This window comes from Ipomoea nil, unplaced genomic scaffold (assembly GCF_001879475.1).
Source record: "Ipomoea nil cultivar Tokyo-kokei standard unplaced genomic scaffold, Asagao_1.1 scaffold0188, whole genome shotgun sequence".
Lineage (NCBI taxonomy): Eukaryota > Viridiplantae > Streptophyta > Magnoliopsida > Solanales > Convolvulaceae > Ipomoea > Ipomoea nil.
In genome coordinates, this window is record NW_017616616.1 from 3,347,848 (window position 1) to 3,370,774 (window position 22,927).

The window sequence follows — 22,927 nt, forward strand, 5'->3', positions numbered from 1 at the left end:
CAGTGCTGTGGTGGCCGGTGGGGTAGATGTGATATAAGGGTTGTCCTTGTCTAATAGCTATGGAGAGTGCCATGATGGTGCGCCAGGTCAAACTGATACTGTTGCCCAGAGTAGCTTCGATGAAGGATGAATCAGGGTTGTATTATTTGACATGAAAGTGATTCTTATAATTGTTTAATTCTTCAACTAGTGGAATATCAAAACTAGGGATGGCAATTTCAATCCGCCCCTGCGGATATCCATCCAAATCTACCCCCGCATGGATCGAGTTTTTTTTTTTTGGGTGATGGTGGGTCGGGGGTGGGTCTTAAAAAAAATAAATCCGCGGTGGGTTGGGTTTGATTCGGATTCTATGTACAAAAGTAACAAAACCCGCCTAGAACCCTACCCGACTCACCATGTATGTGTGTGTATATATATATAATAGTAAAGTAAGTACTAGTATGTAGTTATTTATAAAAGTTTATATAATTTTGTGTATCTTTTTACTATTTTTATATCTAAACTACTAACTTTATTTTTAAAAATTAACAATTAACAATTTAGTTGTTATATTTAAATATTTCTATTATTTTATGTTCTAGTATCACTAATGAATTTTATTATTTTATTATGGGTAAGTAATTTAAATATTATTTTTTGAAAAAAATATGATAAGTGGTGGGTACCCGTAGTGGGCGCCCGCACTCAGTGGGGGTGGGGTGGGTTTTGAAAAAGTCCACCCGATGCGAGTTGGGGTTGTGGGTGGGTGGAGAAAATATAAGGTAGGTCGAGTAATGGATAGCCCACCCCGACCCATTGCCATCCCTAATCAAAACTAGGCTTCTAACATTTCCCTTTTAGATTTGTGAAGTTTATTTAACATCCATAAATATCCAATGGGAGAAAAACTCATAGTGCTACAACTTTCATGGAAACCCTTACGTCAAATTATGAAATTAAAATGGTCAGCTCAACTGGTCGCCCCACTTCTGAGACATTCTATTTTCCACAAGTGCAGCACCTATGCAGCGTTGGCATAACTATCCTTGTTGTTTTTTACCATTTTAATTTCATTCTTCAAAAAGGCTGAACCCCAACCCTAAGGGCCTCCCACACCCCGACACGACAGAGCCTTTGGAAGGATGTAAATCATGGTAACTAAACTGAACATGAACCACAGAGGCTGGACCTTTGCTCACTGCGCACAAGGAACTCCCCTCACTTTGAGAGGTAGCTCCCACATTGTCGCTGGTGAGACTCGATTCCTGATCATTCTTCCAAACTTTCACCTCTAATAAATGAGACATAATTCTTATACTGAACAGTCAAGGTCTTGAACATTTGACGAATTGATATAAGCACAATCTAATTATTAATATTTAGTTTCTTCGAAAAAATTGTAATCCCTTAGTTATTTGTATTTAGGGTGTGTTTGGTTGGTGGGTTTTGCCCATAGGAATGAGTATGAAAGTGATTGTTGTTGTTTGGTTAATAGGTTTTTAGAACACTACTATGAGTTTCGAATACCTCATCAATTGAAATACTCATACCCAAATACAATAAGGGTTTCATTCTCTTATTCATTCTTAACCACTACTATTAGTAACCATTTTCATTCCACTCTACTACCAAACATGTTAAATACTTTCACCAAAACCCATTACCATTACCAAGTATTTGATACCCATTCCGATTCCGATTCCTATGTGTGAACCAAACACACCCTTAGTTGTTTTAAAATATGACAATGGTCAATTGCAAAATTAGTCCCTGATGTAGCTGTTTTGGTTCTTTTCGTATTGTTGTCATCTATTGCTTGTTTTTTATTTGACACTTAATGCCATGTTACATATTATTATCATTGATCATCTTCTATATGTTGTACCGTGTTACATACTAAATAAAAATAAACAGTAGCTGATGGCAAAAGATGCAAAAGGACAAAAATCATGTGTTTCAGTGTTTGGTTATATTGACTAATTTTACAATTGTAAATTGTTAGAAACTAAAATAGTTAAATGAATTTTTTTTGGTTTTGTTTTGTTTGAGAGATTTACTTTTTTTTTTTCAATTAAAAATCTTGTCCATTATATGGGCCATAGGGCCAAGAGGAGAAGAGGTGGGCTCAGGACAAAATTCTAAAGCATTTCCGAAACTGAACTACTGTGCAAGAAATGTGGATCCAAGATGGCAAATTATTGTATGGACCATGGTCTACATAATGTTATATGGACCATAATAAAAAGTACATTTTAAATGTACCAAAAGTACATTATTTTTGTACTGAATATACACTATACAATATAATGTACACTCAGAACAAAAATAATATACCTCCCCTGTATATAATGTAAATTATCTTTGCACTGAATATACATTACTTGTGTACTGAATGTACATTATTTTACAGTAGACAAAATATAGTCCACACAATAATGATTGATCCAACCTCTATTGCGGCGCAATAGCCCACTATATAAATAACCTACAACACCATCTCTCTCTCGACTATCTTACTCTCAATTCTCTCTCAACTCAACTTTCTTCAGCTCCTTCTTCGTCAAATTCCAATCCCGCGATGTTGCAGACGCAGAACCAATTAATCCCGGAAGAAAGTGCGGTTGCTCTGGGATTTGAAACTAGCGGTGGTGAAACTGCTGCTGTTGTAAGTTCATTATCCATGTGTATGTGTGTGTGTAATTACTTTTATGATTGCTTTGTGGATAATTTTGGTGAAATTAGTTGTAATTTGGTTATTTTGTTACGAATTGTTGAATTCAGGTGAACAGAAATGGTGAAATAATGTGCGTCTTGCTAAATATGCCTTGAATTGTTGAATTCAGGTGAACAGAAATGTTGAATTCAGGTATTATATCTATATATAATGTGCGTCTTGCTAAATAGGGAGGAGTTGGTTCTAAAATGGCTGAAGAAGCACATTCACAGGCTGTTGTTCTGGTATGCAATCCACTTTACTTAGTCACTATGAATGTTTAAGCGGAGAGTTTTAGAAAGTGCTTTAATGTAATGACTATGAATTTGGAATAGTTTGAATTAAGTTAGGAGGAGATGTTCCAAGTCCATGATTACAAAGGAGAGAACGTTGTGATAGAGTACAAATATAGATTCTAAAAGATCTCATAACTTAAGGACTGATTGCCTATGCTCTTTAAATGTTTTTGTTTCACAAGGCATCATGGAGAATGGAGATATTGAGTTATCAAATGCTGCAATATATGCTGAATTTCTGTATTCTTCATCACTCTTCATAAAAAATACCCAGGCCACTAACATTAAAGTGAATTTGGTGTAATATCTAATTTTCCAGTCTTAATGGATAGCTTAGTACAGAATCATAAGTCTTGGCAGATGAGATCAGCATAGTGGTATACTATAGTTAAAAGCAACATATCCTTCACCTTGTGGAAGTGCATTTCTAATTTCCTATTCCTGCTTATATTCAATGTTCTTACCTGAGACAGGAAGTGTTCTTTATTTCTTTAACATCATAGCTTCAACTCAAAGGTGTTCCCTCCACCAGCTCCACGTCTGTCTCCTCTAGTTTTTCTAGCACTATAGCTTTATACCTCTTTGCGCAGAAAACAAACATTACAAGATCTAATGCAACTATGGCAGCAGACAGGAAGAAAAATCTATCGAGGTGGCCGTCGTTTAAATTTGGTGGTACCCAACCTGGCTTCCCATGTTTGGTTGTGATCTTCATTACGATGCTTAGTATAATGCTGCACAGGTAACTGCCTAAGGCTGATGAGGACATGGATAAACCGAGCCCAATGCTCTTCAGACTATCAGGTACCTGTGATGCAAAGAATTCCCACTGAGCTACATATATAAATGCTTCAGCTACTCCAACAAGCACATACTGAGGAATCTGCCAGAAAATGCTCAGAGAACTTGTCTCTTCTTCCCCATTAGCATATCTTAGTCTGTGTTGCTCAACCAGGCCTGCTATCAACATGGTTATTATTGAAATGACCATCCCTATTCCTATTCTCTGCAGCTCATTGGGAAGCTTTGGTTCTCTTTTCATCAATTTAACATATAGAGGAAGTATAATGTTCTCGTAGCAAATGATGAAGGTAGACGAGCTTATAATGTCAACCGAGGTCATGCTGGCTGGAGGCATATGGAAGTCTGCAATCTTGGTATTCATGGCAGCTCCTTGCTCCACAAAGAGAGAAAAAACCTGAACAAACACTATGGATGCCAATATGGTGCAAACCCATATTGGGAGAAGCCTCAAAACACACTTAACTTCCTCCACTTGAGTAACAGTGCATAATCTCCAGGGATTTGGAACTTCTGATGAAACCTTAATAGCTGCACGGTCAAGAAACCTGTTTGTTCGCATAAAACAAAGATCAAGTAACAACAGAGTGTATTACATGGTTCAAATAAAAAAGACACTCAAGAAAACAAACTTACTCAAAACCATCTGTATGTGAGATTCTTCTGTAATATTTCTCAGCCCTTCCATGAACTTCATACAATCCTTCTCCATGCAACGGGACTTGAAGCTTTAATTTTCTCAGAGAAGCCACAATCACCTGGCAGAACCTTGATACAGGGTTGTTGAAAGGTCTGATATGGCGATATCGGTATTCCCCAGCTATTACCAAGGTCAGTGATACAGAACCACATATGGTAGATATCCATAAGGCAAGTGCCCATTTCCCTAGATTTTCAATATACACCAAAACTATCTCTGCAATCAGGGATCCAAGGTTAAATGCAACATAAAAGTAGCTATAGAATTTGGTCTTTGATTTGCTCTCTTCAGGATCTTGTTCATCAAATTGATCTGCTCCTAAGGTTGCAAGTACAGGTTCTATAGAGCCACTCCCTATAGCTAGTAAATATATAGAGACATAGAACATTGCAACTTCAATTCTTGATTGTGGGTTGCACACTTCTCCTATCCTCCCACACCCTTCAGGTTCAAGCAGAGACACATGAGTTAACAGGGACAATGCCACCAATCCCTGCAAAACCGATCAACTTCTGGAACTTCACTTACAAATATCAAGCTTTCAGAAAGCAACTTCACTTACAATATTCATGACAGCAAGGGAGATGGTACAAGTGAGATATCTTCCCATGTAAGAGTCACTGAGGAATGCACCAACGAGTGGGAAAATGTTGACGGTTCCCATCCACCTGCTAAACAAGTTTGCAGCATCTGCATTTGATTTTCTCATGACAGACTTGGAGAAAAGGACCATGTTTACTTCCACTCCAGTGAAGGCAAGTGCAGCCAATCCTTCACTGGCTGTATCAAGCAAACAAAAGATAGTCAATCACTAACGTTTTAAAGATATTCTACATATTTGGACCATCCAATGGCTGCCAATACACCTTTAAGACTCATTCTTGATCTGTTACCGGCTGCCATGTAATTAAACTTACCTAACAGCAGTTTTCCTGATTTCCATCCACCAGTTTTTCTCTTGAGTGCAGGTTTTCCATGGCTATCTGTTGATCCATCTCTGGTGCAAGAATCCAGGAGTCTCATTTTCTCTTCCTGTTATGGATACATTGAGCTTAAACCCATCAAGGTACAATGTACTTTGAAACATTAAAAGAAGCTACTGAACATTGTTTTCGATTTTTGCATGATGTTAGTTGCATTCTAAAGCTAGATTTATCTTGGCTAATTCTAATATTTGACAACATTTCTAATTAATGATGGGTAAACAAAATAGCAAAAGGGCAACCCTCCTAAACCCAATTACTGATCCATTTTGCAGAGCTACACAACCAACAAAAGTCTCTAACTAGCCTAATTAATGTGTGGAAAGAAATCAAAATCCTTCTTGTTAACTAGCTTCTTAATGCTGAGGTCGTCTTTTACATTTCTGATTGGAATTGAGTAATTGACTCAAATATTCAGTACTGCCTGTTTCACTTCACCTAAGATAATCCACAGCAGTAATGATTATTTATCCAAGAATACTACATTGGATTGGATAAATAAATTAAAATAAATTATGACCTTGAAAGGGAGAGGGGGAATCCAGCAGCCTTAAAATCAGACTCCATACCACCTCTGATAAATCAGAGGAAGATCAAGAAGATACTAAAGTGTTTAGTTGTTAAGATAGATACAGTGCCAGTTAATAAAAGTGTAATCATCTCACAAACTATTATTATCCCAGACAATGACAACCCACTTTTTGCTAAAAATACAAAAAGATGTGGTATATTTTATAAATTTGATATTCACTTTTTAAAATTATAAAGTATAAATTATGTTGTTTTCAGTATTGATATGATTTGACATGAAACTGATTCTTACAATAGTTTATTCAACTAATGGAATATCAAAACTGAGATCCTAACATTTCTGGTTTAAGTTTGTGAAGTTTATTTAACATCCATAAATATCTATATATGAAATGAAATTGGATGTTGCTGCAGTCATATAGCAAATATGTTGTCTGCCACCATCATATATCATCCCCCCATGTTAGTATGTTACCCCAGTATCAACCAGGATGTTAAAAAAACAACACAAAAGATTATACACTAGTGCAGTATAGATTTCTAAGAAACTTAAGGTTGATGCTTACCCCCCACCCAAACTAGATTTTTCTTACAACATCATTCTTGTTGAAAGGAGTATGACTGGCCAGATAAATAGGCTATAGCTTTCTCGATATATGGATGCATGTTTTTAACTTATTAAAAATGGAAAAACTGGAAAAAGTTTTCGTCTGTTGTTGTTGTAGTACTATACCTGGGACTCAATGAAGATTGAAGAGGATGCAGCAGCTTTGTCTGCGTCCATGGAAGGAGGTGCTTCAGCTTGCTCCATATCCATTTCTACTCAGATATCAGGAAATTATGGAGGAACTGAGACTTGAGAGAGAAGGATTTAAGCGAAGAGGAATGAGGTTTAGAGAAGAGGAGAGAATGGGGATTATATGCATGGGGCAATAAATTAAATTAACATATATGGTAGTTAATAATGGGTGTTGGGTTGGTAATAAATAAAAATTTTATTTCCTAAATAAGAGTCAAATCACGTGGATGTCACCTAAATTGAATTTGGATTAGTCTTTCAGTGGTGAGAATAGCAAATGTTGTATCAAAACAATGCGGCGGCTGCTCTAGCCAAGATAGCTAGATAGCTCTGAGAAGACGATGTGATTGGATTGAGTTCACATACCCCCCCGGATGAGATTTTGAGCCATCTCCAAGCTGACGTTGCGAAGAGCTGCCTAACCAATGAGGCAATGAGAGCTAGGAATTAGCCTAGCTGTGTTTTCCCCTCCACACCTTAAAAAAAAAAAAAACATTAAGAATGAAAAATAAAAAGTATTGAGATTAAAATGAAAAAGTAAAATGTTTTTTTTTTTGAAAGAAAAAGTAAAATAATTAGTACAGTGATATTTAAATTACGGAAGTAAATATTTTTCAAAGATAAATTTAAAATGTAAGTAAAACAATGAAGTGGAATGAATAGATAATGTAAGTAAAACAATGAAATGGAATGAATAGATAGAGCATCGTATTTATATTAGTGATGAATAATGCCTTCCTTTTTTTTTTTGGATGCTACTGATTCTATAACATTGTAGTATCTATTCATACAGTCTTCCATTGAGACTTGATCTCATGACTTCTCACATAGGAGAGTTACTACATGCCATCTGAGCACACGATGTTTGATGCCCTTTTAATGTTTATATTTTGGCATGACAATAATTTTTTATTTTTTTTGAAAGGAGACAATAAATTTTTTTAATCATTGTCAACTGTGAATTGACCAATTTTAACCAACGTTTTAAAAAGGAAATTACTTATTAATTAAATATAAAATAAACTAATAAAGTATATGTTAAAAAATAATAAAATATTATTATAAAGAGGTACTCCGTATAATTTATGAGATAAAATTATGAGGGAAATGTAACATTACTTATTAGAGGGGTGTATAATGACTTTTGTAGGCTTTTAAAAACTTTTTAAATGATAGATTTGAATAAATTTTGATTAATTTTCATAGTGTCGTTCAAAACTTCTTAAAACTTTGTAAAACTCTATAAAAATTTATATATATATATATATATATATATATATATATATATATATATATATATATATATATATATATATATATATATATATATATATAAATCATTCATAAACTTTTATCAACTTTTTTATTTTAAAAAGTCTACAAAAGTCATTGAAATTCTAAATTGAATACATCTTTACAAACTTTCAATGACTCCGATTCTTATATTTTTAATTTTCTTAGAAAACATGTTATAATATATCATAAAATTCTTCTTATTATATAGTTCTTCACCCACATCAACATTTTCAACATTATTATTTTTATCCATAGTATGGTGAGATTTATATGCTAATTACTTATATATTTTTAAAAAACATCAAAAAAAAAAAACTATTTCATAAGAAATTCATAATAATATTGAACATTAAAATTTATAGTAACAGAATTGTTCAAATAAAATATTTAAAAATATAATTACTAGTTGCATAAAAAATTAAAATATAATATTAGTAATATATATATATATATATATAAATTATACTTGATATATTGCTAGGCATCAAATAAATAGGTAGCTATTATTTGCAATAGCAATTTGGGATTGCGAATAGCAATAAGGTGCTACTGTTTGCCCCAAATTGTTGTTGCGGACATTAGTTCACTATTCGCAATAACTTGTGTTAAAAAAAATATATTAAGAATATAAATATAAAAAGAATAAAAATCAAAATATATAAGTATTTATAAAAATATTATAAAACATATAGTAAAATTTGATGGTAATAGATGAAAAATTTGCCTTGTTCATGTATTTATAGAGAAAAGTTGGTAGGGAAAGTTTAGAAGTTAGGGATAAATTAAAAGTTCGTAGAAAAAAAATAAAAAAATCAAAATAAACAAGCAATAATGAAGTAAAAATAATATTATTTTGAATTTTTAGAGGAAGATTGTAAAGTTTATGAGAAAAAAAAAACTGGTAGAGTTTAGGTATGAAGAAAATATAGGATAATGAAGAAAAAATAATTTATTAAATTAAGATATAAGGTTTATAAAGTTTAAATAGGTAGAAAAATAGAGTTCAATAGAGAGGAAAACATTCAGAGTTGATAGAAAGAAAATTTTGAAATCTTAGGGTTAATAGTTGGATTTCAAGTATTTATATTTGAGAATGAAAAGTCTACAAAAGTTCTAAAATTAAAAAGTCTACAAAAATTCATAACTTTTTGAATACCACATGACTTTTAAAGACTCTTTAAAAGTTTTAATCGAATACCACCTGACTCTTTAAAGACTCTTTAAACATCTTAATTGAATATTGCATGATTTTTAAATTAAAAACTCCCTAAAAGTTTGAATTAAATACCTCTAAACTTTTAAAGTTCATAAATTTTTTTAAAAGTATATGAAAATCATGATTGAATACATCCCCTTTAGTGATTGCAACACTACATATATTTATGAGCATAGTACTTCGTGCGAGTATTTAGACACTTGTAGACTAGTTGAGGCATATCTTGGAAAATGAGCTGAGGCATATTGTGTCTCCACTCCTCCACTAGTCTCCATGACAAAATTTGAGATTATGATTATAATACTTCGTATGTATAAAAAAAAATTGATTTATAAAAGAAAGTTAAAAAATAAAAAAAAAAACAAAAAAAAAAAACCATGGCATTAAGTTTTCAAATAATATATCGATTTTGTAATGTTATTGAGAATGTAAAAACATGTTAAGTTAGACAACCATTTTTTGTTATGAAGTTTGTGAGGTACAAATTTAAATCATCTTAATGTTCAAGATTCTTAGGCTTTGTGAAAATTATAATGTGAATCTCTATGGAAAAAAGTGATATTGCTATAATAATTTCATAAAATGTCATCGAATAATATATTTCGCATATATATTCATGAGCATAGTACTTTGTACATTATTGTAATAAATATTTGAAGACTTGTAGATTAGTTGAGACTTATCTTGTGATTTTCCTCATCAATCAGTCCCACTCCTCCAATAATCTCTATGACAAAATTTGAGCTTATGATTATAGTACTACTAGTCGCGGGTACGCGCTTTGCGCTAAGCATCATGCCCAACAATTAATTAATGTGTCCTAATTTTTAAATGATATATGGAGTAATATATACAAATTTTAATAAATTTATATGAGAAAATAAAAACATACATAAATACATTCTTTGGATAAGAAGATGATACAATTATAACTCCAAACATGATCATGACAAATTAAACATTAATAGTACATCATTAATAACAAAATATCGTATATAATATATATAGACTATTTTAATACATTTTTTCAACATTACGATATATTTGAACTATTACTAATATTGAACTAATTTGGAAGAAGATGCAGCAATTTTTATTTTATTCTTTTGCCTCCGGATTCACCGAAAACAATTATTTTTAGTCGATTTAGTCTTTCTGACCGTCGATTTGGTCCCCGAAAATAATTATTTTTAGTCAATTTAATCCCTCCGATCATCGACGGAAGACGGCTTGAGGGACTAAATCGACTAAAAATAATTATTTTCGGGGACCAAATCGATGAATAAGCAATTAAGGGGCTACATTGACAGTTCGCGAATAATTGAAGGACCAAATTGTTCATTAACTCTTGAAAAAATAAATAAATCCAAATGTTAAATCAAAAATTTTTAACTATAGGATTTGAGATCAATGGTTAATAAAGGTGTCATTTTTGAGGGGCAAATGGAAACTCACAACAATTATTAGTATAGGGATATATATATATATATATATATATATATATATATATATATGAGAAAAATTGATTTATAATTTTTTAAAAACCATGGCATTATGTTTTCAAATAATAGATCCATTTTGTAATGTTATTGAGAATGTAAAAACTTGTTAATTTAGATTACCATTTTTGTTTGAAAGCTTGTGAGGCAAAAATTTTAATTATATCAATGTTCAAGATTCTTACGCGTTGTGAAAATTATAATGTGAATTTTTATGAAAAAGTGATATTGCTATAATATTTTTTTTATAAAATGTGATCAAATAATATATTTTGTACATATATTCACGAGTATAGTACTTTGTGCAATTATTCAAAAAAAAAATAGTACTTTGTGCATGTGTACGATATTTGGAGACTTATATGGTAGTTGAGGTATATGTTACAATATTTTCCTCGTCCCATTAGTCTCCACTCCTCCACTAGTTTCCATGACAAAATAATACGAACCATTCATTTCAATAAACAATTACACCAATACTTTGTAGTTCCCGTTAGGGATATAATTTTATTAATTTTTATTAGATTTGTATATTTGTAGATAAATATACATATACATATTAGTTGGCAAGGGATTTCTATATCTAGGTGGTGTGCTATAAGCCGACTATAACGTGTAACACCACCCATGTTGGCTCTGCATATCTACAGTTTTAATTAGTTTAAAGTCGAGCTGTTATTATATTATATTGAAAAAAATGACAGATAATAGGCCACTGAACTTTTCACATTGTACGTGTAACTGAATCATCGAACAAAAAGTGTGCAAATGAACCATTAAAAACTCAAAAATTATACAAATAGCATTTTTTACAAGTTATTTTCAAATTTTCATTAAATATGATGTCATAACGTCAAATTAGATATAAAAATTATTTTAATTATTATTTCTAAAAATTAAAAGAAAAAATATATATATATTTTTTTTTCTAAAATTTCAGAGGAAGATGGAGGCAATTATGGTTGGAAGAACTTGAAGAGCTGCGAAAAAGGGAAAATAACGGAGAGTGTATTATGCAATTCACAAATGAACTTAAACAGATTTTGTCACTACACATGTTCTAGGAAAATACAATTTCTGCACTCACCCAAAATAAAACTAATACATCTTGAAGAAGTAAGGCAAAACCAAATACGGAATGTGGTCTCAATCAAAATCATATAAACCCCCCTTCATCCACAGTTTCTTCTGGAAAAAAAAATCATTTAATTTTAAAAATAATATTTATGTTATGAATAATAATATGTAATATATAAGAACATCAGCAGATTGGATATGAAAGGAGGAAGACATTCATATGTTCTTACCGAGGTTGTGAGGATGGTATTTATAGTATTAGGTTTACAATAAACAAATATAAGTCTTACATAGACTGTTCAAGTATCAAAACTAGTCTATCTGGTAAACTTGATGATAATGAAGCTCTGTTGTACTTTGAAGACGCGTATTTGAACCCTACCATCAATCCATCATGAGTCGACTATTTTCTTTGGAACTTGGAAACGGATCACATTGAACATTTAGTTAAATACTTACTGCATGTAAGTATAAACACGAATGTGACTATAGCTTAGTGGATAAAGCTATTACTTAATCTAACCTTGCACAAACACTTCATTTTTCCTTTAATTCCATAACAATTTAAAATATTATATATATAATTTCACATTATGACATCATATTTAAGAAAAATTTGAAAGTAACCTATAAAAAAAATACTATTTGCATAAATTTTAAGTTTTTAATAGTTCAATTGCACAATGTGAAAAAATTCAGTAGTCCATTTGACACTTTCTTCAATAAAAAATAAACAGTAGTTGATGGTAAAAGATGCAAAAAAGACTAAAATCATGTGTTTGGTTATATGGAGGACTAATTTTTTGTAATTGTAAATTGTTAGGGACTAAAATAGTTAAAAAAAAAAAAAAAATTGAGAGTACATTTTTTTTTTTCAATTAAAAATCTTGTCCATATATGGGCCAAGGCCCAAGGGGAGAAGAGTTGGGCTTAGGATACATTTCTAAAGCATTTCTGAAATCAAAGGACATTTATATCCTACACCACGGCACGCGTTACACTATGCGCCCAGATGCAAAACGACGTCGTTTTAATTATTTTTTTTTTTGAAATTTCCCGCCCCAGTGAATGGCAGTAGTCTTTCTTTAAAAAAAAAACCCGCTGTTCAAGAATGTACATAATGTTATACTAGAATACACATAATGTTATACATGAATGTACATAATTATATAACAAAATATACATACTCTTTTTAAAAGATAGTACACATAATCTAACATAATACATAATAAACATAAACTTTTAGCATAATACACATCAACTCTTAACATAATACACACAAATTTTCTGATTCGAATGTACATAATTGTATAAAAAGAATGTACATAATTGTATAAAAAATACACATAACTGTATGAATCAATACACATAACGTTGTGAACAAATACACATAACGTTGTGAACAAATACACATAATTTCAGCAACTTTCTACCGCGCCTCCCAACACTACCCCAAAACGACGTCGTTTTGGGAGGCGCGCGGCGCACAGTGCTATGTGCGCCATGGTGTAGGATATAACGATTGGAAATCAAACTACCGTTCAAGAAATGTGGATCCAAGCTCTATTGCGGCCCAACGGCCCAGTATATAAATAACCTACGACACCGTCTTTCTCTCTCGACTATCTTTACTCTCAATTCTCTCTCAACTCAACTTTCATCAGCTCTTTCTTCGTCAAATTTCAATCCCGCAATGTTGCAGACGCAGAACCAATTTGAAACTAGCGGTGGTGAAACTGCTGCTGTTGCAAGTTCATTATCCATGTGTGTGTAATTACTTTTATGATTGCTTTGTGGATAATTTTGGTGAAATTAGTTGTAATTTGGTTATTTTGTTACGAATTGTTGAATTCAGGTGAACAGAAATGGTGAAATAATGTGCGTTTTGCTAAATATGGAGGAGTTGATTCTAAAATGGCTGAAAAATCACATTCACATGCTGTTGTTCTGGTATGCCTTCCGCTTTACTTAGTCAGTATGAATGTTTAAGCGGAGAGTTTCAGAAAGTGCCTTAATTGTAATTACTATGAATCTGGAATAGTTTGAATTAAGTTAGGAGGAGATGTTCCAAGTCAATGATTACAAAGGAGAGAACGTTGTGATAGAGTACAAATATAGATTTTAAAAGATCTCATAACTTAAAGAACTGATTGCCTATGCTCTTTAAATGTTTTTGTTTCACAACGAGATAATGAGTTATGAAATGCAATATATGCTGAATTTCTGAATTCTTCATCACTCTTCATAAAAAATACCCAGGTAACTCACATTAATGTGAATTTGGTGTAATATCTAATTTTCCAGTAGTCTTGGCAGATGAAATCAGCATAGTGGTATACTATAGTTAAAAACGACATATCCTTCAACAAACTTCACCTTGTGGAAGTGCATTTCTAATTTCCTATTCCTGCTTATATTCAATGTTCTTACATGAGACAGGATGTGTTCTTTATTTCTTTAACATCATAGCTTCAACTCGAAGGTGTTCCCTCCACAAGCTCCACGTCTGTCTCCTCTAGTTTTTCTAGCACTATAGCTTTGTACCTCTTTGCGCAGAAAATGAACAATACAAGATCTAATGCAACTATGACAGCAGACAGGAAGAAAAATCTATCGAGGTGGCCGTCGTTTAAATTTGGTGGTACCCAACCTGGCTTCCCATGTTTGGTTGTGATCTTCATTACGATGCTTAGTATAATGCTGCACAGGTAACTGCCTAAGGCTGATGAGGACATGGATAAACCGAGCCCGATGCTCTTCAGAGTATCAGGTATCTGTGATGCAAAGAATTCCCACTGAGCTACATATATAAATGCTTCAGCTACTCCTACAAGCACATACTGAGGAATCTGCCAGAAAATGCTCAGAGAACTTATCTCTTCTTCCCCATTAGCATATCTTAGTCTGTGTTGCTCAACCAGGCCTGCTATCAACATGGTTATTATTGAAATGACCATCCCTATTCCTATTCTCTGCAGCTCATTGGGAAGCTTTGGTTCTCTTTTCATCAATTTGACATAAAGAGGAAGTATGATGTTCTCGTAGCAAATGATGAAGGTAGAAGAGCTTATAATGTCAACCGAGGTCATGCTGGCTGGAGGCATATGGAAGTCTGCAATCTTGGTATTCATGGCAGCTCCTTGCTCCACAAAGAGAGAAAAAACCTGAACAAACACTATGGATGCCAATATGGTGCAAACCCATATTGGGAGAAGCCTCAAAACACACTTAACTTCCTCCACTTGAGTAACAGTGCATAATCTCCAGGGATTTGGAACTTCTGATGAATCCTTAATGGCTGCACGGTCAAGAAACCTGTTTGTTCGCATAAAACAAAGATGAAGTAACAACAGAGTGCATTACATGGTTGAAATAAAAAAGACACTCAAGAAAACAAACTTACTCAAAACCATCTGTATGTGAGATTCTTCTGTAATATTTCTCAGCCCTTCCATGAATTTCATACAATCCTTCTCCATGCAACGGGACTTGAAGCTTTAATTTTCTCAGAGAAGCCACAATCACCTGGCAGAACCTGGATACAGGGTTGTTGAAAGGTCTGATATGGCGATATCGGTATTCCCCAGCTATTACCAAGGTCAGTGAAACAGAACCACATATGGTAGATATCCATAAGGCAAGTGCCCATTTCCCTAGATTTTCAATATACACCAAAACTATCTCTGCAATCAAGGATCCAAGGTTAAATGCAACATAAAAGTAGCTATAGAATTTGGTCTTTGATTTGCTCTCTTCAGGATCTTGTTCATCAAATTGATCTGCTCCTAAGGTTGCAAGTACAGGTTCTATAGAGCCACTCCCTATAGCTAGTAAATATATAGAGACATAGAACATTGCAACTTCAATTCTTGATTGTGGGTTGCACACTTCTCCTATCCTCCCACACCCTTCAGGTTCAAGCAGAGACACATGAGTTAACAGGGACAATGCCACCAATCCCTGCAAAACCGATCAACTTCTGGAACTTCACTTACAAAAACCAAGCTTTCAGAAAGCAACTTCACTTACAATATTCATGACAGCAAGGGAGATGGTACAAGTGAGATATCTTCCCATGTAAGAGTCACTGAGGAATGCACCAACGAGTGGGAAAATGTTGACGGTTCCCATCCACCTGCTAAACAAGTTTGCAGCATCTGCATTTGATTTTCTCATGACAGACTTGGAGAAAAGGACCATGTTTACTTCCACTCCAGTGAAGGCAAGTGCAGCCAATCCTTCACTAGCTGTATCAAGGAAACAAAAGATAGTCAATCACTAACGTTTTAAAGATATTCTACATATTTGGACTATCCAATTTCTGCTAATACACCTTTAAGACTCATTCTTGATCTGTTATCGGCTTCCATGTAATTAAACTTACCTAACAGCAGTATTCCTGATTTCCATCCACCAGTTTTCCTCTTGAGTGCAGGTTTTCCATGTCTATCTGTTGATCCATCTTTGGTGCAAGAATCCAGGAGTCTCATTTCCCCTTCCTGTTATGGATACATTGAGCTTAAGCCCATCAAGGTACAATTTACTTTGATTCATTCAAAGAAGCTACTGAACATTGTTTTCCATTTTTGCATGATGATTGTTGCATTCTAAAGCTAGCTTTATCTTGGCTAATTTTAATATTTGACAACATTTCTAATTAATGATGGGTAAACAATAGAGTAAAAAGACAACCCTCCTAAACCCAAGTACGGATCCATTTTGCCGAGCTACACAACCAAAAAAAGTCTCTAAACAACTGTTACGGGACGGGATATTTGGGATCGCGTCACAGGCAGAGAACAATAGCCAAGAAACTTAGGAATAAAATTGAAGAAGCTTTTCTGTAGTGCTTCTTCTCCCAAACTTTCATTTAATAGAAAGCCAAAGTACTAATTTCCAAGATGTCCTCTCTTCAAAATACATAGGCATCTGTTTATACAAATAATAAAGTTACCCACTACCCCATTATTGTATAAAGCTACCCACTATGGTTGTATTTCCCGCCCATCAAAATCACCTTGTCTTCAAGGTGGTGGTAAACAGTGTATTATTGTACTCTTCATGGTGATCCAGTGCCTCACTATCTCCGAATTCCTTAATGCCACCTTGCAAATCCACAAGTGCTACACTTTTTTTTTTTTTTTTTTTTTTGTTGCCTTCCAGGTTGATACTCTCAATGAAAGCACCTGCATGGTTTGACCGTGATTAGAACCTGTATTGACTTGTAAAGAGATCTCTGGATAGTCGGCCATCAGCCCGCATGCAGCGTCTGGAACGGTGTCATCTAAAACAAGGAGGAACAAACGCTTGCATTGGTGCGCAGGGGAGCAACGTTCGTCACAATTGTAGCAAAGGCCACGTGAACGCTGGTGGTTAGACTCCGCGTGTGAGAGGCATCTTTCCGGCAGAGATGTCGCGCCGGTCGGCCGGTTTGATACAGAATGCGCGCTGGCAGAGGAATACGCCGGCAACTTCCCAACCAGCTGCCAGGAAACGACGCCACAGCTTGAGTTCGCACGGCAGAGACTGACGCGGACTTCCCCTTGGCCTTGACGATACACGTGCCAAATTCATGGCAATATCTAGATTCGTGAACGCCGGTGGTTAGACTCCGCGTGTGAGAGGCATCTTTCCGGCGGAGGTGTCGCGCCGGTCGGCCGGTTTGATACAGAATGCGCGCTGGCAGAGGAAGACGTCGACAACTTCCCAACCAGCTGCCAGGAAACGACGCCACAGCTTGCGTTCGCACGGCAGAGACTGACGCGGACTTCCCCTTGGCCTTGACGATACACGTGCCAAATTCATGGCAATATCTAGATTCATCGGGCTATGTTCTTGCCAATGGGATCGTCTTTGCCCTCGTAGCGAGGAAATTCCAGTCGCGTGAACCTAGGAGCAAGGGCGACAGGAAATGGACCGGGTGTCGCCGGCGCTGGAGCTGTCTCGGAGTTCGTCGGTGGTGTTGCGTCTGCTGCGGCGACAACTGGTTCCTTTCCGGCCAGAAATTGTCGAAACATCGCACGTAATTCATCCTGGTCAGCCTTCATGGTTGCAGCGCTGCGTGAAGTGATTGGACCTCCCTACGAATCGCAGTAATAGAGTTGGCCAACGTTGGGTCGCCCATGACGACTGGCTCTAATACTAAATTTGTTACGGGACGGGATATTTGGGATCGCGTCACAGGCAGGGAACAATAGCCAAGAAACTTAGAAATAAAATTGGAAAAGCTTTTCTGGAGTGCTTCTTCTCCCAATCTTTCATTTAATAGAAACCCAAAGTACTAATTTTCAAGATGTTCCCTCTTCAAAATACATAGGCATCTATTTATACAGATAATAAAGCTACCCACTACCCCTAGGCATGACCACGGTTTGGTTCAAAACGGACGAAACCGTGCACGGTTGGAATTGTACCAGAACCGGAACCAATCGTACGGTTCCAGTTCCGGTTCTAGAAAATTTGGAATCGGAAATGCCGGCCCAACCGTGAAATTTTAAAAATAATAATAATAAACTTCATATTTTAATTCATTTTAAAAGCCAACGGCTTTTGCAGTTTGGCATGTTAAAATTGGCAATTTATATCCTGCACCAGGGCGCGTATTGCATTGTGCATCCTTATGCAAAACGACGTCGTTTCAGATTATTATTTTTTTTTTTTAAATTTCGCTATCCTGTGTTGGCGGTTAATTTTTTTTTTAAAAAAATCTCATGTTCAAAAATATACATAATTTTATATTAGAATACAGATAATTGTAACATAATACACATAAATTTCCTGTTTCGGATGTCAATACATAATTATATAAAAAAGATCTACATGATTGTATAAAAATGTACATAATTGTATAAACAAATACACATAATTGGCATTCAAAAAAAAAAAAATACACATAATTGTATAAACAGATACACCTAATTATATAACAAATACACATACTCACGTCAACTCCCTCCATAACTTATCAAAATGACGCCGTTTTGGGAGGCGCAGAGCGCACAGTGCTACTCGCGTTGTGGTGCAAGTATATCGATTGATTAAAATTAAAATGACCACTAGGCTTCGCAAAGCCAGGCTCTTGCTTCCATGGCAAATTATATTATGTACTGCGGTGCATAATCGATTATGCACCGCGCGTCTTTTTTTTTTAAAATGAAAATAAACAGTGTTAGTTTCCGCCATTTCGCACCCTTTTACAAAAAGTAACTCTGTTATTCAGTGTCATTTTGTATACACTGCAGTTTCAGTTCAACACAACTATAGTATCATTTCAATATAACTATAGTTTCATTCGATATTTATAGACTCAAATATGTGAAAATGTTATTTAATTTTATTTTATATACACTATAGTTTCATTAAAACACAACTACATGATCATTTTGATATAATTACAGCTTCATTGTACAATATACACTCAAATATGTGAAATGTTACTCAGTTTCATTTTATATACACTGCAGTTTCATTTCACTATAACTACAGTATCATTTTGATATAACTGCAGTGTCGGTTTAGATATACTATAGTGTCAGTTGGTGTTTAATACACCAAACAAGCGGACTCCGTTAACTATGGCGGGCCATTTCTTTACTTAAAAAAACGGCGCCGTTATTGACCGCGGTGCACATGCACCGCGGTCTATAATATAATGACTGTGCTTCCATGGCCTTTGCGCCAGGCTTTGCTGGCCATAACATACAATATTAAAAAAATAATAATAATAAAAAATTAAAAAAAAAATAAAAAGAAAGAAAGAAAGGAAATCACGGTTAGAACCGCCGTCATGCCTTCTACCCCATTATTGTATAAAGCTACCCACTAACCATTAATCCCACTAATAATAATAATAATAATAATAATAATAATAATAATAATAATAATAATAATAATAATAACTACTGCAACAACACTATTGTTGTATCAACAGCCTAATTAATGTGTGGAAAGAAATCAAAATCCTTCTTGTTAACTAACTACTTAATGCTGATATCTTTTACATTTCTGATTGGAATTTAATAATTTACTCAAATATTCAGTGCTGCCTGTTTCACTTCACCATAAGATAATCCACAGCAGTAATGATTATTTATCCAAGAATACTAAATTGGATAAATAAATTAAAATAAAATATGACCTTGAAAGAGAGAGGTTGAATCCAGCAGCCTTAAAATCAGACTCCATACCCTCACTGATAAATCACAGGAAGATCAAGACGATATTCAAGTGTTTAGTTGTTAAGATAGATACAGCGCCACTTAAATAAAAGTGTAATCATCTCACAAACTATTATTATCCAAGACAATGACACCCCACTTTTTGCTAAAAATACAAAAAAAGATGTTGGATATTGCTTGAGTCATATAGCACTTATTATGTCGTCTGCCACTATCATATATCATTGCCCCATGCTAGTATATTAAAAAAACAACACATACAAAAGATTATACACTAGTGCAGTATAGATTTCTAAGAAACTTAAGGTTGATGCTTAACCCCCTCCCCTCCCCAACTAGATTTTTCTTACAACATCTTTCTTGTCGAAACTTGAAAGGAGTATGACTCACTAGTGGAAATTATGAAATTTCCGACCACCTGAAACTGATCTTAAATCAAGTTGAAAGTAAAAAGTGGTCGGAAATAGCAACAAAGGTTTTTCAGGATACCAAAAATGGTCGAAACAAGACTTTCGACTTGATTTAAGATCACTTTCAGGTCGGAAATTTCATAATTTCTAGCAGTGACTGGCCTGTCTGGCCAGATAAATAGGCAATAGCTTTCTTGATGGATGCATGTTTTTAACTAAAAATGGAAAAAAACTGGAAAAAGTTTTGGTCTTTTGCTGTTGTAGTATACCTGGGACTCAATGAAGATCGAAGAGGACACATCAGCTTCATTTGCCTCCATGGAAGGAGGTGCTTCAGCTTGCTCTATATCCATATTTCTACTCAGATATCAGGAAATTATGGAGGAGCTGAGAGGGAAGGATTTAAGCTAGAGAAATGAGGTTTAGAGGAGAGGAGAGAATGGGGACTATATGGGGCAATATATTAACATATATTGTAGTTAATAAAGGGGTGTTGATTGCTAATAAATAAAAGAGCAAATCAAAAAAGAGCAAAGAGCTCCATCTGCCGAATTTTGTAAGAGTAGCCATGTTTGACAGATAATGTTATTTATTGTTTTCAAATATATCTTTCTAATAAAGGGTGCATCATAGTTAAAAGAGTTTTGACAAGATTTATATATCCTAAATAAGAGTCAAGCTAAGTGAATGTCACCTAAATTGAATATGAATCAGTCTCGTAGTGGTGAGTATACCGAATATTGTATGAAATAAATTCTTTTAAATGAAAAAAATAATATTGAGATTCAAATGAAAAAGTAAAATAATTAATATTTAAACTAGGGAATTAGATTTTTTTTTTTTTACCTTTAATATATTTGTGCATTATATCACATTTTGATATTTTGTCATATACATTTTTGAAGGGCTTTATTATAGTTTTTTTTTTTTTGTTTTTTTTTTACCTTTAATATATTTGTTTTATATCAAACTAGTATTTTCACCAGAAATAAATTTGTTATAAAATTTTAAGAATATTTGAATCGATATATAATTATATAAATTTTAACAACGAATATTATATAGTGCAATTGATGAAAATGAATTGGATCGATTATGTTTTTTGATATTATCATTGTTTGAATTAGAGAAAATAATTGTTCAATTATCCATGCGATACACGTGCTATGCAGGTACGATGCACGTGCAATGCACAGATAAAATTTTGTATTATATATTTAGATAATAAAATTAAAGATGAAATTATAAGGGATCACACTGGTACGTGGATGAAAGGATTCGTATCACCGATTGGCAAGTGTTTTCCTCTTGTGGCAGAGTCGTGGGCTTTGCTAAAGGGGATCCAACTTGCTGATTTTATGGGTTTCAAACAGGTGTTAATCGAGTCTGATTCTGTCGAAGTAGTAGCGTACCTTAATGCCACTAGATCCCCGTGTATTGCTGCGCATAATATACTTGAAGCTTGTAAGAAGGAACTCTGTCCCCTCTCCCGTTGGCAAGTAACAGCCACCCCGCACGAATTGAATCGAGAGGCTGATGCCTTAGCTAAAGCCTCTAGGTGGCAGTGTAATGGTCTCTGTTTGCTCCCGGAACCTCCATCGGAAATAGTTAGACTCTTAGTGGATGATCACGCCCACTTTCCCACTTGGCGTAATGTGTGTTCTTCGTTGTAACCTTTACTATGTTTTCGGGTCTCCCCCTTCATGGTTATATAAAGAAAGATGAAATTATAAACATTTCTAATATTTGAAAGTCTACAATTATTTGATTAAAGATTAGTGTAAAAGTATAACTCCATTAGTAATAGCTTAGGAGTTAGTTTAGGCGGGAAGTTGCAAAAGTAGGAATTTGTTTTTATTACTAACTAGTATTTGCACCCGTGCGATGCACGGAATTGATTTGTTGTAATATATTAAGAATATATGAATCGATATATAATTATTTAAATTAGAACATCAAATATTATATAGTGCAATTAAATATATGGTTTGGATCGTTTATATATTTTGATGGTATCATTGCTTGAATTTGTGTAAATAATTGCTCAAATTAATAGCTAATGTCTAGATGTACGCATACGGTGCTATAACTTTGAAGATTTTATTTATCATTGTTTAGAATTTTCATAAATTAGTAAAATGTGCTCGTTCTCTGACAACTCAGTTATAGAAATGAATTGGTATCCTTATTCATTTGTATGGAAGATATATTTTTTTGTCCAGATATATAACAATTTTTTCATTTAAAAAAAAACTTAATATCACCGATTATATTTACACATTATTGAAACCTCTTTGTAGACGACATTGGTAATGACAACAAAATCCTATTCATCTTCGTCTAGAGCTAACACCTTCAATCCATCAGGACAGATTACTTGGATTAAAATATATAGTGGTAGAATATTACTCGATTAGTTATCCTTTTATATTTTCAATCAATTAGTG

The 22,927-nt window shown here is 34.0% G+C and overlaps 2 protein-coding genes and 3 long non-coding RNA genes across 8 annotated transcripts; 3 read left to right on the forward strand and 2 right to left on the reverse strand.

The window, feature by feature from the left end:
- The first annotated feature begins 2,481 nt into the window (after window positions 1–2,481).
- Window positions 2,482–14,532, forward strand: LOC109183630. 4 transcript variants are annotated; one of them, XR_002054581.1, is made up of 3 exons: window positions 2,483–2,647; window positions 2,826–2,940; window positions 14,450–14,532. It is a non-coding gene; the product is annotated as an uncharacterized LOC109183630 (long non-coding RNA). The 4 variants fall into 4 exon arrangements; XR_002054582.1 differs by lacking the exon at window positions 14,450–14,532 and adding an exon at window positions 3,622–3,680; XR_002054580.1 differs by lacking the exon at window positions 14,450–14,532 and having other exon boundaries at window positions 2,482–2,647; window positions 2,764–3,138.
- Window positions 3,286–7,285, reverse strand: LOC109183497 (protein NRT1/ PTR FAMILY 7.3-like). Its single transcript, XM_019333603.1, has 5 exons — window positions 6,740–7,285; window positions 5,410–5,524; window positions 5,055–5,272; window positions 4,429–4,985; window positions 3,286–4,340 (listed from the first exon to the last, which is right to left on the reverse strand). The coding sequence occupies exons 1-5, from the start codon at window positions 6,821–6,823 to the stop codon at window positions 3,497–3,499; spliced, it is 1,818 nt and encodes a 605-aa protein (XP_019189148.1). The 5' UTR covers window positions 6,824–7,285; the 3' UTR covers window positions 3,286–3,496.
- Window positions 13,514–14,074, forward strand: LOC109183640. The gene is made up of 2 exons (XR_002054583.1): window positions 13,514–13,657; window positions 13,749–14,074. It is a non-coding gene; the product is annotated as an uncharacterized LOC109183640 (long non-coding RNA).
- LOC109183625 (protein NRT1/ PTR FAMILY 7.3-like) lies at window positions 14,173–20,964 on the reverse strand. Its single transcript, XM_019333693.1, has 5 exons — window positions 20,750–20,964; window positions 16,278–16,392; window positions 15,923–16,140; window positions 15,297–15,853; window positions 14,173–15,208 (listed from the first exon to the last, which is right to left on the reverse strand). The coding sequence occupies exons 1-5, from the start codon at window positions 20,831–20,833 to the stop codon at window positions 14,365–14,367; spliced, it is 1,818 nt and encodes a 605-aa protein (XP_019189238.1). The 5' UTR covers window positions 20,834–20,964; the 3' UTR covers window positions 14,173–14,364.
- LOC109183647 lies at window positions 16,345–18,219 on the forward strand. The gene is made up of 2 exons (XR_002054585.1): window positions 16,345–16,426; window positions 17,057–18,219. It is a non-coding gene; the product is annotated as an uncharacterized LOC109183647 (long non-coding RNA).
- Window positions 20,965–22,927: the final 1,963 nt, after the last annotated feature.